The 18,946-nt window shown below is 42.5% G+C and overlaps 1 protein-coding gene across 1 annotated transcript in view; it reads left to right on the forward strand.

Annotated features, from left to right (window-relative positions):
* KNTC1 (kinetochore associated 1) overlaps positions 1-18,645 on the forward strand; it is a 101,729-nt gene extending 83,084 nt beyond the window's left edge. Inside the window, exons 53-65 of the mRNA XM_050748220.1 lie at positions 1,494-1,540; positions 2,920-2,998; positions 5,520-5,638; positions 6,031-6,166; positions 7,708-7,803; positions 8,187-8,243; positions 11,306-11,360; positions 11,447-11,510; positions 12,736-12,865; positions 14,128-14,217; positions 14,671-14,816; positions 17,021-17,111; positions 18,454-18,645. Coding sequence (XP_050604177.1) covers positions 1,494-1,540; positions 2,920-2,998; positions 5,520-5,638; positions 6,031-6,166; positions 7,708-7,803; positions 8,187-8,243; positions 11,306-11,360; positions 11,447-11,510; positions 12,736-12,865; positions 14,128-14,217; positions 14,671-14,816; positions 17,021-17,111; positions 18,454-18,474 — 1,131 coding nt within the window. The 3' untranslated portion in view covers positions 18,475-18,645. The remainder of the gene's footprint in view (positions 1-1,493; positions 1,541-2,919; positions 2,999-5,519; positions 5,639-6,030; positions 6,167-7,707; positions 7,804-8,186; positions 8,244-11,305; positions 11,361-11,446; positions 11,511-12,735; positions 12,866-14,127; positions 14,218-14,670; positions 14,817-17,020; positions 17,112-18,453) is intronic.
* Positions 18,646-18,946: the final 301 nt, after the last annotated feature.

Genomic DNA, 18,946 nt, shown 5'->3' on the forward strand with positions numbered 1-18,946 from the left:
AAGTGATTCTCGTGCCTCAGTCTCCAGAGTAGCTGGGACACCTGTAGTCCCAGCTACTTTCAAAAAATTACCTGGCCAGGCACGGTGGCTCATGCCTGTAATCCCAGCACTTTGGGAGGCCGAGGTGGGCGGATCACGAGGTCAGGAGATCAAGACCATCCTGGTGAACACGGGGAAACCCCGTCTCTACTGAAAATACAAAAAAAATTAGCCGGGTGTGGTGGTGGGTGCCTGTAGTCCCAGCTTCTAGGGAGGCTGAGGCAGGAGAATGGCGTTAACCCGGGAGGTGGCAGAGCTTGCAGTGAGCGGAGATCGCGCCACTGCACTCCAGCCTGGGCGACAGAGCAAGACTGCGTCTCAAAAAAAAAAAAAAAAATTACCTGTGCCTGGCTAATTTTTTTAGTACTTTTAGTGGAGATGGGTTTTCGCCATGTTGCCCAAACTGGTCTCAAACTCCTGAGCTTAGGTGATTCACCCACCTCGGCCTCCCAAAGTCCTGGGATTACAGGTGTGAGCCACTGCACCCAGCCACCATTAGGTTTTTAATTAGCAATTTTTATATCATTTGGCATTTGATTCAACAACGATTTTTAAAGTATTTACCAAGAGCATGGACTGTGCTTCAGTGGAAACAGGAGTTAGAAACCTATCTTGGCCACGTAGAATATGTGGTTGAGTTTTAGAAACCAGCCTTTACAGATGTTTTAACTTATATGTAAGTTCAAGGTACACACTGAAAGTTCCTTGAGGCCAGAAACTGCATGTATACATAGCACCTAGCACAGTACTTTGTAAATCCCAATAGATATATACTGAATTAACATATGGTTCATTTAAAATTCATGGAGTCTTTTCCTTTTAAAAATTATATAATATGGGGCTGGGCAAGGTAGCTCGTACCTGTAACCTCAGCACTTTGGGAGGCCGAGGTAGGAGGATTGTTTGAGGCCAGGGGTTTGAGACCAGCCTGAGCAACATAGCGAGACCTCCATCTCTACAAAAATTTTAAAAACTAGCCAGGTGCCATGGTGTGCACCTGTGGTCCCAGCTACTTGGGAGGCTGAGGCAAGAGGATTGCTTGAGTATAGGAGGTTGAGGCTGCAGTGAGCTGTGGTTGTGCCACTGTACTCTGGCCTGAGTGACAGAGTTAGACCCTGTCTCCAAAAATAAAAATAAATCAAAATAAAAATCCAAGGCATGCAAGCTCCAGGAGGACAGGAACATTTGCTTTATTTACTCAGGCAATCCATATACTTAGAATTGTGCCTATCATATAGTAAGTGCTCAGTGAATATTTGTTGAGTGAACAGATGTGAGTAGACCCATCATTCAAGCAGAAATCTTTTCATAGAAAAGTAATCATTTATGTTATAATTTTTCTATGTAAACATAATCTTGTATATTAGGTTTTTTTATCTAATAGATTTTCAGAGAGATGTTTATTTAGTCATAAACTTTTCGGTTTTTGACCTTTTTTTCCTACCTTTTCAAAGAAACCATCAGAATTATTTGAACTTCAAGAAGATGAAGCCCTACGAAGGTACTCTTTTCCTTTACTTGTATTCACCTATATCATGATGCAAAATAGAAATTTTACCAGTACGTTTTTCAGCAGTTGATTTTTTTAAAGGGCTTTCTTGATAAAACTCGGGTTAGAGTCTATGAGATGAATCAGTTCATTAATACATGGCTAGGAGTCTCTCCAGTGGAAAACATCAGAGCCAGCCAAGATCTAGAATTTCTGAACTCCTACGAGGGCGAGGGTTCCTAGCACACCTTTAACTGGAAGGTGCCTCTCAAGCAAAAGAAACTTCTTTCTTAGCTAGGACTTTGGCCCCAGACCTCTTTATGTTCTCTTACCATGCTAAACTGGGTTGGTTCAGATATAGGCTTTTTGCTCTTCTAACCTGTGACTGAGACCTAGTAAGGCGCATTGATTTTATCTAATGTGCTAGGTCTGATTGGTCATGGCTTGTATTCTTGAGAAGACTCTTATCTGGGCCCAAGTCAGAATGAATGTAGCAATCCATTAATGATGCCTGGCACAGGCTTGGATAAGGAAGCATGGTGGCTCACATGCCAGCCAGCTTTTTGTCTTTCTAACCTAAACCAAAAGTAGGCCAAGTGGCCTGGGAGGCCCTGTGTCCAACCTCAGCCTTGGAGAACTGATAGAAAAGACATGGAAAGACAACCCCAAGAAATGGATTCCTTCTGGTTTGGAGCAAGCAGAGCTGTCTTAACCACCCATACCATGCCCTCTTTCCCTCTGAACCCCCACCTTGGCCTCATTTAGTCTTTTAAGGGAAGGGCCACCTTTGTTCAAACAAGAGGTAGCTGCTGGTATGTCTACCTGAACTAGCCACATGGAAAGTCTTGGAGGGAAACGATTTAAAGAGAGGAGAGAAAAAGGAAATCCCAAAAGGCTACTTAATGCAAAATTCATAATGTGCTCCTTTTTCCACTAAAAGCTCTGCCTCACCCCTCCTCCAGCCGGCCTGATTCATCCTCCCTTCCCAGAGAGGGGCCAGCCTGCCCTGGGTCTGGAGGTTGAAATGGGCCGCTAACAAGGTCCTGCATACCAAACACAGAATTTCCCATGTGTAGCATTCAAGAGACTTTACAGCTACGGTTTGTATTAATTTCTTAAATAGAATTTAAGGGACCAGAGATTGACTGGCTATTCTATAGATGAGGAAGCTGAAGCCTGGCATCTGTTGCATGTATTATCATCTTTAGCAATGAAAGAACTCAAGAAAAGATTGAGCATTCTTTAAAGGGGGAAGCACCAATGTCATTGACCCATTATCCTTCTGATCTGCCTTTGAATTGTTTAATGACCGTTCCATGGATGATAAGTCTGTTGTTTTGGTAATCCATCACTAAATTTTAAAATAACTGTAATTAAAAATTTTTTTCCAGAGTGCAGTATCTCCTCCAGTCTCGTCCAATTGATTATAGTTCAAGAATGCTGTTTGTATTTGCAACATCAACTACAACCGTAAGCTCTAGAAACTTAATCCAAACTCTTCTGTGCATCTCAGCTTAACATTTTTTCCTGTTTATTTACCATGCTTGATTGCATTAACAGATGATTCAGATAATGCTCACATACATATGTATTCTAAGTCTGTCTAATCTCCTAAGCAAGCATTGTATTTTGCACCATGCTCCATTTAGTGCTGGCCTCTGCAACATCTGCTTAGCATGCTGAATGATGCACCTATTGACAGTTTCCACTGGCTGTCTGCATTCACAGTGGTTAACTCCCTGGTCAGTCCACATTCCTGAAGCCAGGAGCCAAACAAACTGGCCACGAACAAGTCTCCACCATGGCCTAATCCGACTGCGTGCTCTGGTCAGACCACCCCTTCTGCCCTCTAAATTCTAGCTAGATTGAACTTGCAATTTCCCCTAACGGCAACATGACCTGTAGCTTCAGGTTCTTGCCTGTAGAAATGTCCTCTGAGGCAACTGGAGCAGAGAGAGGAGAAGGGGGTGGAGCCAGTAGTAGGCAAATGATTCTCAGAGAAAAGGAAGAAAAGGAAGTCTGAGGTGCTGATTTTAAAGTCCCATGACAAAAAGGAAAAAGCCACCCCTTATTTTCTCTGCATGTAAAGACTTATGACCTAAAAATGGTATTCCATGAAAGGTGGCTAGTGCAGCTCACAGCTCAGCTGTGTCCATGCTTTTCCTTGCAGTCTGCCTTATGTGTACTTCCCATTAATTAGTATTAGCATGTGTTCAAATGGGAATTCACATTAGTATGATATACAGTAATCCCTCCATATCTGTGGGAGGACTGGTTCCAGGACCCCCAAGGATACCAAAATCTGAGGACGCTCAAGTCTTTTATATAAAATGGTGTCGTATTTGCATGTCACCTACACACATCCTCCTATGTACCTTAAATCATCTCTAGATTACTTATAACGCAATGCCTGCAAATCACTTCATCCCCATGGATTCAGTGTAGTACTTGGCATACAGCAAATTCATGTTTGGTTTTTAGAACTTTGTGGAATTTTTTTTTTTTCTTGAATATTTTTGATACACTGTTGGTTGATTCCATGAATACAGAACCCACAGAAACTGGGGGCCAACTGTGGATCCAAAAGTTGAGGTTTAGTAAAATTAATTTTTACTGCTTCATCAAGAACATTTTTTTTTTTTTTGAGATGGAGTCTTGCTCTGTTGCCCAGGTCAGAGAGCAGTGGCACAATCTTGGCTCACCACAACCTCCGCCTCCTAGGTTCAAGTGATTTTCCTGCCTCAGCCTCCTGAGTAGCTGGGATTACAGGCACATGTCACCATGCCTGGCTAATTTTTGTATTTTTAGTAGAGACGGGGTTTCACCATGTTGACCTGGCTGGTCTTGAACTCCTGACCTCAGGTGATCCACCCGCCTCGGACTCCCAAAGTGCTGGGATTACAGGCGTGAGCCACTACACCCAGCCCATCAAGAATATTCTTTTTTTTTTTTTTTTTTTTTTTTTTTTTTTTTTTTGAGACGGAGTCTGGCTCTGTTGCCCAAGCTGGAGTGCAGTGGCCGGATCTCGGCTCACTGCAAGCTCCACCTCCTGGGTTTACGCCATTCTCCTGCTTCAGCCTCCCGAGTAGCTGGGACTACAGGCGCCCGCCACCTCACCCGGCTAGTTTTTTTGTATTTTTTTAGTAGAGATGGGGTTTCACCATGTTAGCCAGGATGGTCTCGATCTCCTGACCTCGTGATCCGCCTGTCTCGGCCTCCCAAAGTGCTGGGATTACAGGCTTGAGCCATCGCGCCCGGCCAAGAATATTCTTAAGTGAAATTTGTCTTTGTTTTTTTGTTTGTTTTGTTTTGTTTTTTGAGACAGAGTCTCACTCTGTCGCCCAGGCTGGAGTAGTGCAACAGTGTGATCTCGGCTCACTGCAATCTCCACCTCCAGGTTCAAGTGATTCTCCTGCCTCAGCCTCCTGAGTAGCTGGGATTACAGGCACGTGCCACCACACCTGGCTAAGTTTTGTATTTTTAGTAGAGATAGGGGTTTCACCATGTTGATCAGGCTGGTCTTGAACTCCTGACCTCGTGATACACCTGTCTTGGCCTCCCATAGTGCTGGGATTACAGGCGTGAGCCACTGTGCCCGGCCATGTCTTTAGTTTTCAATACTGCCAGAGCATGCCTGTAAACACAAGGGTTACAACAACAGTTGGGGGCCCTGCCTCCATTCTGCCTGCAATTTCACCCACCATTGCTTTTGCACAGTTAGTGCAAATATCAACACAGTGTAAAGGCAAATAACATCTTAGTGTCATGAAAACAGCTTTGACCCTTTCCCTCCTGAAGGAGTCTCCGGAATGCTCCTCCAGGGGTCCATGGGCCACATGTTAAGAACCACTGTTACAGTGCATTCCATAACTGCAGAGATTGACTTTTCATTTTAAAATAATGACGTTGTTTATGTTGCCTATGTTGAAACTCATTTACCCAACTACAATGTGCAGGTGTTCAACTCTCCAAACCTCTTTTGGTTTTGCAGACATTAGGTATGCATCAGTTAACTTTTGCCCATAGAACTCGAGCTCTTCAGTGTCTCTTCTATTTGGCTGACAAGGAAACTATAGAATCACTCTTTAAAAAACCCATTGAAGAAGTGAAGTAAGTAGAAATGTTTAAATTGTAATAAATAGGAAACACATCATTTTTTGGAGCTGTACCTTTTAAGCCCTGAATTCAGAAGAGCGTAGTAGAGTAGCTGTGTGAATACAGTTCTGTTGCCTTGAATATCCTTGACATTTTGGCAAAGGGAAAATAGGGCTTTGAGAACATCTTGTTTCCATCGTTTCTTGGAGGCATTTAGAAACTCAATGTTTTGTTTATCTTGTTCAAATTGATTTCTATCTAATGTTATTATATATTCAGGGAATATATTTAGAAGTCCAAAATGGACATTTAAAACAAACTGGCCTAATATTTCCATATGGTAGTTTTTATTTTAAATGTAAATGTGACCTATGAGAATGATTCTTAGAAACATTTCTGTTTTCCAGATCTTATCTGAAATGTATAACTTTTCTGGCATCATTTGAGACTTTGAATATCCCCATCACATACGAATTATTTTGCAACAGTCCTAAGGAAGGAATGATTAAGGGCCTGTGGAAGAACCACAGCCACGAGTCCATGGTAGGTACACCTCACTGCCGCATTCCCAATTCCCTGCCCCTACTCAGAATCCTGAAAGAGAAAACCAGGAACAGTCTTTTTTTTGTTTTTGTTTTTTTTTAGACAGAGTTTTGCGCTGTTGCCAAGGCCACAGTATAGTGGCGTGATCTCAGCTCACTGCAGCCTCTGTCTCCTGGGTTCAAGCCTCAGCCTCCCAAGTAGATGGGATTATAGGCACCTGCCCACCACACCTGGCTAATTTTTGTATTTTTAGTAGAGCTGAGGTTTCACCATATTGGCCAGGCTGGTCTCAAATTCCTGATCTAAGGTGATCCACCCACCTGGGCCTCCCAAAGTGCTGGGATTACAGGCGTGAGCCACTGCGCCCGACCGGAACAGTATTTATCCCTGAACAACTCTACTGCTCTGAGACCTTTCTACTCTCCTGTCCCAGTGTGTGGATGGATAAGGCAATGTGGAAGGTCCTTTTACCTCTTTTGCCTTAAGGTCCACCAGTTAAAGTCATCCCTGCCAACCAGAGAGAGCACTTCTATAATCCCTTCCACAGCTTATCCTTATCTGTACAGGCAGAGGAGACTGTCCGGTAGAGAGAGGATATCGTTTATCTTCTTCTTAGTTGCCTATGGGAATTTAGTCTCTGAGGCAGTGGAGGCTGGGGCAGGAAGGTTTTTTGGTCCAACAGGCAAACTTTTTCAATAGAAGAAAGAAAGGGGGAGATGTCTGAGGTGGTGTCTTGGGTCCGTGATAGCAAGAAAAAGAATCTCTTTTTTGGCCGGGCGCGGTGGCTCAAGCCTGTAATCCCAGCACTTTGGGAGGCCGAGACGGGCGGATCACGAGGTCAGGAGATCGAGACCATCCTGGCTAACACGGTGAAACCCCGTCTCTACTAAAAAATACAAAAAACTAGCCGGGCGAGGTGGCGGGCGCCTGTAGTCCCAGCTACTCGGGAGGCTGAGGCAGGAGAATGGCGTAAACCCGGGAGGCGGAGCTTGCAGTGAGCCGAGATCGCGCCACTGCACTCCAGCCTGGGTGACAGAGACAGACTCCGTCTCAAAAAAAAAAAAAAAGAATCTTTTTTGTTGTTTCTTTCATTAGGAAGATGGGGGCCTTCAATAGACATTCGCAGATTAGAAGCACATTTTGTGGCCGGGTACGGTGGCTCATGCCTGTAATCCCAGTACTTTGGGAGGCCAAGGCGGGTGGATCACCTCAGGTCAGGAGTTCAAGACCAGCCTGGCCAACATGGTGAAACCCCGTCTCTACTAAAAATACAAAATTAGCCAGGCGTGATGGCGGCCACCTGTAATCCCAGCTGCTCAGGAAGCTAAGGCAGGAGAATTGCTTGAACCCGGGAGGGGGAGGTTGCGGCGAGCTAAGATCATGCCACTGCACTCCAGCCTGGGCAACGGAGTGAGACTCCATCTCAAAAAAAAAAAAAAAAAAAGCAGCATATTTTGTATTAAGCTGCCCTGCTTTTCCAAAGATGGCTTGATTTACTGGTTTGTTGGAGCAGCATGATTTTTTTCTTTTTTTGGCTTCAGGCAGTAAGATTGGTGACTGAGCTGTGTTTAGAATACAAAATCTATGACCTGCAGCTTTGGAATGGACTCTTGCAAAAGCTTCTGGGCTTCAATATGGTAAGTAAGACTCAATACCCTGGACTGAATATATCTGAAAGCTTTTGCACAGCATCCCCTAAACATTTTGGATTGATACTTGTTATGGAACAGATTTATGCTGAAAACACAGTCACTCTCACTGAGTTCATGCCAAACTTAAAGAACTTGGTGTTAGGCCAGAGAATGCAAAATCCAAAATGACATAAATTTCACTGGAAACAAATGGAAGGTTTCCTAGCCTTTTTTGATATTTATGAACTTGTAAGTGAACTTCTCTGGCAGTTATCATGGAAGATAAAGTTTTACCAGTACTTTTTCTGGAACTTTAAGATGCGGTATTTCACATTGAAATTTTCCATTTTGGTGGTCTTTAGAACTTTCTTATTTTTAATTTTTTACAGATTCCTTATCTAAGGAAAGTTTTAAAAGCCATTTCCAGTATCCATTCTTTATGGCAGGTATGTAGCTTTTTAAAATAAATTTTATTGAATTTAGTCTTTATACTTTCTGGCCTTGTGACTGCTGGGGACACCGGATTAAGCAGTCAGCTCCTTCGTAAAGAACAGAACTGAGCCAAGTACAGTGGCTCACTCCTGTAACCCCAAAGCTTTGGGAGGCCAAGGCAGAAGGATCACTTGAGCCCAGGAGTTTGAGGCTGCAGTGAGCCATGATTGCACCATCGCACTCCAGCTCCAGCCTGGGCAACAGAGCTAGATCCTTTCCCTAGAATAAAGGAAGAAGAAACAGAACTGATCAGCTGTAGGATGATTAAAGTTGTGCCTGGACCCGTTAATACTCAGCTCACATCACCTCCTGAAGATACCACTTTCCTGAGTTTTCCAGGCCTCACAAGTCACACCTTTATTTATGCTCTCAAGACATTTTGGCTCCACTCTGACTTTTGTCACCATATAATTAATTTTCATTACATGTTGGGCTGCCCCTCACAGACTTTGAAGATCTTTCACATCAGATACCCTGGCTTGTTCATCTTTTCTACATTTCACATAAGTTGTGTACCCATATAAGCAAAATATATATTATGTAGAAATATATAATTTATTCTTTGTTTAATAAATTAGGACAATATAGAAATATGCCGAGTAAAACATGAAAATTCCCTCTTACTATTTTCCTTCATAATTATCTTCCTAAGGGAATGACTGCTTACAATTTCCTATGGATTCTAGAGATTTCCTGTTTTGTTTTGTTTTGTTTTGTTTTGTTTTGTTTGAGCCAGAGTCTCGCTCTGTCACCCAGGCTGGAGTGCAGTGGCGCCATCTTGGCTCACTGCAAGCTCCACCTCCCGGGTTCACGCCATTCTCCTGCCTCAGCCTCCTGAGAAGCTGGGACTACAGGTGCCTGCCACCACGCCCAGCTAATTGTTTGTATTTTTAGTAGAGACGGTATTTCACCGTGTTAGCCAGTATGGTTGCGATCTCCTGACCTCGTGATCCACCCGCTTTGGCCTCCCAAAGTGCTGGGATTACAGGCGTAAGCCAACGTACCTGGCCGAGATTTCCTGTTTTACAGGCACGTGTGTATGTGTGTGCATATCTACAGTGTATATATACATTTTTGCACACATAAATGCAATCACATTCTGAACAAAGTGTTGTTTTCACATAACAATGGTCTCTGGAGATTGTTCCATATCAGCACTTGTAGATCTAATTGTTTTATTGAGATACAGTTCACATGTAAAATTTATCCTTTTGAAGTACACAATGAAGTAGTTTTTGGTATATGCACAAAGTTGTATGGTCTCACCATTATCTAATTCCAGAACATTTTCCTCACGCCAAAAAAATTCATATCCATTAGCAATCATTCCCCATTCCCCACTCCCTCCAGCCCCCAGTGACCACTAATCTACTTTCTGTCCATGAATTTGCCTATTCTGGACATTTTGTATCAATGGAGTCCCACACTATGTGGGATTTCCTGTCTAGCTTCTTTCACTCAGCATCATGTTTTAAGGTTCATCCACATTGTAGCATGGATCAGAACTTCATTCCTCTTTCTTTTTTTTTTTTGAGACAGGGTCTGGCTCTGTCGCCCAGGCTGGAGTACAGTGGCATGATCTCGGCTCACTACAAGCTCCGCCTCCCGGGTTCACACCATTCTCCTGCCTCAGTCCCAAGTAACTAGGACTACAGGCACCCGCCACCACACCCAGCTCATTTTTTGTATTTTTAGTAGAGACTGGGGTTTCACCGTGGACTCGATCTTCTGACCTCGTGATCCGCCCGCCTTGGCCTCCCAAAATGCTGGGATTACAAGCATGAGCCATTACACCCGGCCACTTCATTCCTCTTTTTTGCCAAATAATGTTCCATTGTTAACTGAACATATTTTCATTTCTCTTGAGTGTATACCTAGGAGTGGACTTGTTGGGTCTTACAGTAACTCTGTGTTTAGCCTTTTGAGGCATTTTATTTTTAATGCTTGATTATTCTCCATAATATGTAGTAAAATATACCCGAAGTTATTTAACCACTCCTCTATTGATAGAAGTTTACATTTTCTTTCCTCTTTTTTTCTTTGAATATATAGAGATGGGGGTCTTGCTGTGTTGCCTAGGCTGGTCTTGGAACTCCTGAGCCCAAACAATCCTCCTGCCTTGGCCTCCCAAAGTACTGGGATTACAGGTGTGAGCCACCACGCCTGGCCAGTGTTCTTTCCTTATTCACCTTCTTGAAATTCTTTCTCTTGTCCCCTTCCTCCTTTCCTGTGGCCCTGGCACATAACCGGCTAAGGATTAATTTTCTTTTCTGAGTTGGGTTCTGACTTTTTGCCAAATGGAACAATAATGAATCAGCCAGGATTGTATAGTGAGATCCTGAAAGATACAGTTGTGAAGAACATTATGCTAGAACCTTAATCATCTCAAACAGGGAGATTATGATTTTAGTCATCTGGAATATAAACTATAAATGTACAGTTTTGTGACCATTTATCAGTGGCCTCTGGAGAGTGTTTCATATCAGCACATAGTGATCTATCTAATTTTTTTGTTGAGATACAATTCACTTGTAAAATTCGTCCTTTTGAAAGTATACAATCAAGTAGATTCTGGTATATTCATAAAATTGTACAACCATCACCATTATCTAATTTCAGAACATTTAGGCTGCAGTTTAGAAAGAGTTCATAATATCTTTTTGGAGATGGAGTTTTGCTCTGTTGCCCAGACTGGAGTGCAATGGTGTGATCTCAGCTCACTGCAACCTCCACCTCCCAGGTTCAAGCGATTCTTGTGTCTCAGCCTCCCGAGTAGCTGGGATTACAAGCATGCACAACCATGCCTAGCTAATTTTTGTGTTTTTAGTAGAGACGGGGTTTTGCCATGTCGGCCAGGCTGGTTTCGAACTCCTGACCTCAAGTGATTCACCTGCTTCAGCCTTTCAAAGTGCTGGGATTATAGGTGTGAGCCACTGCACCCGGGCTAGACTGCAAATTAAAGAGAGTCTGTAATATCCTTAACATGAATATCCCAAACGTGGACTTGTTTTCACAGGTTCCCTACTTCAGCAAAGCATGGCAGCGTGTGATACAGATACCACTGCTTTCAGGTATTTCACTCTCCTCTGAAACATTCGCTACAGCATTTTATAGTTGAGTGTGTGTATATCATGGTTGGTTTTTTTTTTATCTTCAGCTTCTTGTCCCTTAAGTCCTGATCAGCTGTCAGATTGTTCTGAGAGTCTCATCGCTGTCCTCGAGTAAGTAAAATGTTTGTTCTACCAAAAAAAAAGAGTTTGTTGCTTATAAGATTCCTTTCTAATAGATATCTCTTATGAGTAATTCCTTTTTGTTAGGAAGTTAAGCATAACACTTGTTTTTGTTTTGTTTTGTTTTTTTGAGACGGAGTCTCGCTCTGTCGCCCAGGCTGGAGTGCAATGGTGCAATCTCGGCTCGCTGCAACCTCCGCCTCCCAGATTCAAGCAATTCTCCTGCCTCAGCCTCTTGAGTAGCTGGGATTACCGGCACGTGCCACCACTCCTGGCTAATTTTTGTATTTTTACTAGAGACGGGATTTCCAGAGTGTTGGGATTACAGGCATGAGCTGTCCCGTGAGTAGCTGGGATTACAGGCACACACCACCACACCCGGCTAATTTTTGTAGTTTTAGTAGAGACGGCCTCCGAAATTGCTGGGATTACAGGTGTAAGCCACTGCACCCGGCAACACTTGTTTTTATACCAAAATATCTCAATTATTTTTACAATGTCTACTTCCCATGTGTTGTGCGACTAGTAAACTGAACATTCTCTAAATTGAGTACCTACTGTCTATATGAGCATAGAGTACTTTTGGTGACTACCCTAAATCATACAGCATTGTCACATAGATTTTGAGTCTTCTGGCTGGGTGCGGCGGCTCACACCTGTAACCCCAGCACTTTGGGAGTCTGAGGCGAGTGGATCACTTGAGGTCAGGAGTTTGAGATCAGCCTGACTAACGTGGTGAAACCCCATCTCTACTAAAAATACAAAAATGAGCTGGGCGTGGTGGCGCATGCCTGTAATCCCAGCTACTCAGGAAGCTGAGGAGGAATCGCTTGAACCCGGGAGGTGTTGGTCGCAGTGAACTAAGATCACGTCCAGCCTGGGTGATAGAGCTAGACTGTTTCTCAAAAAAAGAAAAAAAAAAGTTTTTGAGTCTTCTGAGGATTTAGAAGCCTATCTTTAGGCATCTGTTGGCTTTCAGACATAATCATGGTATAGCAAACAGTAGTCCGTGTTCCCGTGGGTAGATTCTTTTATTCCGTGTAGAATGCCGTCAAAGACTCATGTTACTCATTCCTAAGCATATGTCATGAACCAGCACTTTAGTGTTTAAAATTATTGAAAGCCTGGACAGGTAAATGACTATGGAAAGCTAGAAAGGCCAATATAATCTAGTGAATCTGACAGATTATTAACTAATTAATGTGCTCTCTTGAAGATGTCCAGTCTCAGGTGATCTTGACCTGATTGGAGTCGCCAGGCAATATATCCAATTAGAACTTCCAGCTTTTGCATTAGCTTGTCTGATGCTCATGCCCCACTCAGAGAAAAGACACCAGCAAATTCAGGTATGGTGCACATGATTCCTCTGGGCTGCCAAGGAAATAGAAGGTCTCATCTTGCATGTCCCTTGCAAAAGGTCGCATTTTCATTTCAGCAAACCTGTAAAGCATGCATACATCAGATATGTGTGAAGCTTGTATGGGGACTTAGTGGGAGGTAAGACTGAAAGATAAAGTCCAGCTGAGGGATGTCCTACAAGGGGTTTGGGCCTTATTGTCTATCAGTGGGGAAACAAGTGATTATTTTAGAACAGCAAACTGAAATGATGAAGGAAGTATTTTAGAAAGAATAACCCATTAACCCATGTAGACTTGGTCAGAGGAGAAGACAAGAAGGGAAACTCTTGGGAAGCTGTTGCATTTGAGTAGAATTTTACCCCACTTGATCTCTTCATATCAGCCTTGTGCATAGGCAGGGAAGGCTTGGGGGTTCAGTACCCACAGTAGAGTCTGGTAATGAACTTGAACAAGATGAGAAGGCTACAAGGAAAGCAGCTGACTTAGCAATTGAATGTGGGAGATAAAAGAAGGGGAGAGTCAGATTTTATGTGTGGGTGCCCATCAGAGGGAGCCACGAGCATTTTGGGGACAGAACTTTTAAAAATAACTCTCATTTCCTTTATAATAGAGAACAAGTAGAACAAAGCATTTTGGAATGTTTTACAGTTATCTGTTATCTTCCCTGTAGGTAGACATACCAGTAGATAGAGATCTACATAAATGAACATGCATGCATTCATGCTTTTTTTTTTTTTTTTTAAGAGAGTCTCTCTCTGTCACCCAGGCTGGAGTGCAGTGGCGCAATCTCAGCTCACTACAACCTGCCTCCCGGATTCAAGTGACTCCCAAGTAGCTGACATTACAGGCTCCCGCCACCACACCCAGCTAACTTTTGTATTTTTAGTAGAGACAGGGTTTTGCCATTTTGGCCAGGCAGGTCTCGAACTCTTGACCTGAGGCAATCCAGTGGCCTTGGCCTCCCAAAGTGTTGGGATTATAGGCATGAGCCACTGCGTCCAACTGAACATGCATATTTTTTTTTTGTCATTTGGTCTATTAATTATATTTTTTAAAGCCACCTGTTCTTGTCTTTGACTTTTTCCCCTCTTTTCATCATTCGTACACTCATTCCTTGATGCCATTCTGTGTTTCAGTATTTAAATATATTTATTTTGGCACTTAGAATAACAAAATACCTGATCAACAGCTCTTGCTGTTGGAATAAGTAATAACACTTTTCTATTAATTCTGCTTTGATTTTTCTCTAGAATTTTCTGGGTTCGTGTGACCCTCAGGTTATTTTAAAGCAATTGGAAGAGCATATGAACACAGGCCAGCTAGCAGGATTTTCACATCAAGTAAGAGGCGATTTCATTTCATTTTCCCAAACCAAGATTAAGCTGAAAACTGCTATGTCTAGCTGTTTGTTTATGTATAGAATTATTTTGCTTCTATTAAAACCTCAGTAAATTTTTTAAAAGGCAGGGACCCTGAGGGTCTTGTTGACTACTGTGCTCCATGGAAAATTTGTAGCCTTAAGTGCTTTTAATTGAAAACAGATCTTCTTCCTCATAAAAAGTCTCAAAGCGCAAAACAACAATTACTTTATTTATTGACTGATGCTGACAGGCCTCCTTTCCCTTTTTACCCCCTCAAAAAAGAGGCGCAGTCATAATGCAGTGCTAATTGGACTTCTGATTGTAACAGTGTTTTGATATTGAATAAAGCCTTGATACCTGTCATTCTATAGATTAGAAGTCTGATTCTAATAGATGAGAAGTCTGATCTTAATGATACGTGTCATTCTATAGATTAGAAGTCTGATTCTGAATAGTATCATCAGTAAGAAGGAGTTTGGGATTTTGGCAAAGACCAAATACTTTCAAATGTTGAAGATGCATGTGATGAATACCAACAATATCACTGAACTAGTAAACTATTTGGCAAATGACTTAAGGTAAGTTTATTTTCAAAAAGCAACTTACTGTGGAATTTCCTTAAAATCTATCTTTGTAAGCTGGGCATGGACATAGAGAAACCGTGTCTCTACTAAAAATACAAAATTAGCTGGGCATGGTGGCACCTTCCTGTAATCCCAGCCACTCGGGAGGATGAAGCAGGAGAATCACTTGAACCCTGGAGGCAGAGGTTGCAGTGAGCTGAGATCGTGCCATTGCACTCTAGCCTGGGCAACAAGAGCGAAACTCTGCTTCAAAAAAAAAAAAATCTATCTTTATGTTGGAGGAAAATGTCAACTGTAGAGCTATTTTGTTGTAATTAAAAGCTCAAAATATTACATCTCTCATTACTGCACATATCCAAAAGTTAATCATTTAATAACCCAATTTCTTAGAACCTGACCTTAAAATCTGACAATTAAACAGGTCATCTGAATCCCCAAATCGAATGTCTCATAGCCCTGCTCTAAATCCTGCATTACAATTTTATGTCTTAGATACTTGCTCAGAACATTAATGACTTTATGTAACATCATTTTTGTTAAACCTGGTTATCTAATTTTCTAGCACCCACAAGTTTAGAAACAATAATCTTCTTGGGATAGAGCTGGGGATGGATACGGAAACTGAATGGGAGAAGGAAGAAATGGGCTGACTCTAAAGAAAGGGAAGTTCAAGACTGCAGTACACACCATATCCATCCCTGCATGTGGTCTAGCCGTGCTGGCGCTTGAGAGGTCTTTCTTTCTCGTTTCCATTCCATGGATTTCCATCTGCTTGTTTATCTCTTGTGATCCAGCCATAATTAGATATTGTCATTTTTGAGCAAGTATTTTTTGAGTTATAATTGATACATAGAATAAGCTGGACATATTTGAAGTCTGCAGTTTAATAAATTTTGACATGTGTATACCTATGAAGCCATCACCACAATCAAGAGAGTGAACATACTATCTCCGAAAGTTTCCTCATGCCCTCTGTGAAGTTGATTACATGAGTTAGGTCATTCTTGTGATACCCAAATACATCAGAGCGGCCTGGGGAAAAGCACTCAGAGTCCAAAACATGGCTCCAAAAACGTAATTCTGGCTGGGCGCAGTGGCTTAAGCCTGTAATCCCAGGACTTTGGGAGGCCAAGGTGGGTGGATCACCTGAGGTTAGAAGTTCAAGACTAGCCTGGCCAACATGATGAAACTTGTCTCTACTAAAAATACAAAAAGTTAGCCGAGTGTGGTGGCGCATGCCTGTAATCCCAGCTGCTCAGGAGGCTGAGGCAGGAGAATCGCTTGAACCCAGGAGGTGGAGGTTGCAGTGAGCAGAGATGGCACCATTGCACTCCAGCCTGTGCAACAAAGTGAAACTCCATCTCACACACACACAAGAAAAGAATAATGTGTAACCTGTCTCTTTTTCATAAAATCTCTAACCTTCTCTTTGTTCTTTGGACAATCCAGAGACTACCCAGTCTATGTATATGCCCCAAATTGGAATTCTTTTTTCCCAAATAAAACATTTTTTTTTTTTTTTTTTTTTTTTTTTTGAGACTGAGTCTGGCTCTGTCGCCCAGGCTGGAGTGCAGTGGCCGGATCTCAGCTCACTGCAAGCTCCGCCTCCCGGGTTTACGCCATTCTCCTGCCTCAGCCTCCGGAGTAGCTGGGACCACAGGCGCCCGCCACCTCGCCCGGCTAGTTTTTTTATTTTTTAGTAGAGACGGGGTTTCACCGTGTTAGCCAGGATGGTCTCGATCTCCTGACCTTGTGATCCGCCCGTCTCAGCCTCCCAAAGTGCTGGGATTACAGGCTTGAGCCACCGTGCCCGGCTCCCAAATAAAACATTAAATTTAGAGATTGGTCTTTACTTTTAATTTTGACTTCAACGCCTCTTTTTCTTTCTTTTTGAGATAGGGTCTTGCTTTGTCAGTCAGACTGGAGTGCACAAACATGGCTCACTGCTGCCTCAACATCCTGGGTTCAAGCGATCCTCCCACCTCAGCCTCCAGAGTAGCTGAGACTACAAGTGTGCGACGCCATACCTGGCTAATTTTATATTTTTTTGTAGAGATAGGGCTTTGCCATGTTGCCCAGGCTGGTCTCCAACTCCTGGACCCAAGCCATCTGCACATCTTGGCCTCCCTGAGTGCCGGGATTATAGGTACGAGGCACTCTGCCTAGCCTAACACTTCTTTTTCTTTTTGATTTTGTAGTTTAGATGAAGCTTCAGTCTTGATAACTGAATATTCAAAGCACTGCGGGAAACCTGTGCCTTCAGAAGCCGCTCCCTGTGAAATTCTGAAGGTAAAGCTGATGGAGAGTTCTTAGGTTCTAACTTGACATTGTTTATATTCCTAGGGCCTTAAAATTGACCAACCTTTTCTAGTGTTGTGGAGATAAATGTATTTTTATGTGTAACTGTAATTTTTATATTTTACTTGGTGTGCTCTAAACTAGAAATCAAGAGGCCACAGTTCTAATCTCAGCCCTGCCACTGGGCAGCAAAGCCTAGTGTGGGCTTAGTCTTCAGATCTGGACCCCATGGTCTCTCAGGTGCTTTCCAGCATTACCATTCTTCATAAGGTGGTATTTTTAATATTGAAGCAGATGAAAAACTGAATTCTAAAGGTGTTGATTACTGTCATGCTTGGGTATTAATTGCTTTTTAAATTAATTATTATTCTTTAATTACCTAAAACGTATGTTCACTGCAGAAAAAAAAGAAGTATGACCAGGCACGGTGGCTCACACATGTAATCCCAGCACTTTGGGAGGCCAAGGCGGGCAGATTACCTGAGGCCAGGAGTTCAAGACCAGCCTGGCCAACATGGTGAAACCCCGTCTCTACTAAAAATACAAAAATTAGCGAGGCGTGGTGGTAGCACATGCCAGTAATCCCAGCTACTCGGGAGACTGAGGCAGGAGAATTGCTTGAGTCCGGGAGACGGTGGTTGCAGTGAGCCAAGGTTGTGCCACTGCACCCCAGCCTAGCCGACGAGCAAAACTCATCTCAAAAAAAAAAAAAAAAAAAAAAAAAAAGAAAAGAAAGAGGAGAAATATGAAGGAGCCAAAAAACAAAAAACAAAAACCTAAACTGATCTCCAAAATCTCACTACCCAGACAGGATCACTGTTAACATTTTGCTGTACATTCTTCCAAATTTTTTGTATGTAAAATGTGCACGTAATTTATTTTTACTCCTATTTTGAACTTAAGTACCAGGTAAAATTTTTACTTTGATCATATTTTGGTAGCTTTATTTTTTATTTGCTATTTTTCAGATTGGAATATTGGTAGCTTTAGTAAACCTAGGTGTAGAGGCTTTTTTCTTCCTGTGGTCCAGATCAGGCGTATTAGAATAAGCCCGCATTTTGTTACCTCCGATTAATAACTTACAGGGTTTACCTCCAGGTGGTTGTGCTCAATGGCATGAGATTACTTTTTTTTCCAGAAAGGGAGAGTATTGATTCAAGAGACGAATTTGTGGTCTTTAAAATCTGTTTCTCTCATCTAAAATGCCAAATAGTTTTATGTATAGATATGTATCACTGCACTTAAGTCTTAAGTTCTGTAGTTTATTTGACCATTTTCAATTTGAAAAACTAAGTGACTTATAAAAATCACTTCTGTGTTTCTTCCCATTTAGATGTTTCTTAGTGGGTTATAGTAAATCATTGAACCTTTTCTTCAAGAAGGACAAGAATTTTGGAATCTGCTATTAATGGACCGTATTTATTAGTTTTTAAATTGTAGAATCTCTGTATTATAGCTATTTGTCTTAACATTACCCCACATGTAATAAATAAAACACTTAATATGAGCATAATTGCTCCATAAAGAACTCATGTCCTGAATTAATAAGTGTTTTCTTTTTTTTTTTTTTTTTTTTTTTTTTGAGGCGGAGTCTCGCTCTGTCGCCCAGGCTGGAGTGCAGTGGCGTGATCTCGGCTCACTGCAAGCTCCGCCTCCCGGGTTCCCGCCATTCTCCTGCCTCAGCCTCCCGAGTAGCTGGGACTACAGGCGCCCGCCACCGCGCCCGGCTAATTTTTTTGTATTTTTAGTGGAGACGGGGTTTCACCGAGTTAGCCAGGATGGTCTCGATCTCCTGACCTCGTGATCCGCCCGCCTCGGCCTCCCAA

The sequence above is a fragment of the Macaca thibetana genome, chromosome 11 (genome assembly GCF_024542745.1).
Source record: "Macaca thibetana thibetana isolate TM-01 chromosome 11, ASM2454274v1, whole genome shotgun sequence".
Lineage (NCBI taxonomy): Eukaryota > Metazoa > Chordata > Mammalia > Primates > Cercopithecidae > Macaca > Macaca thibetana.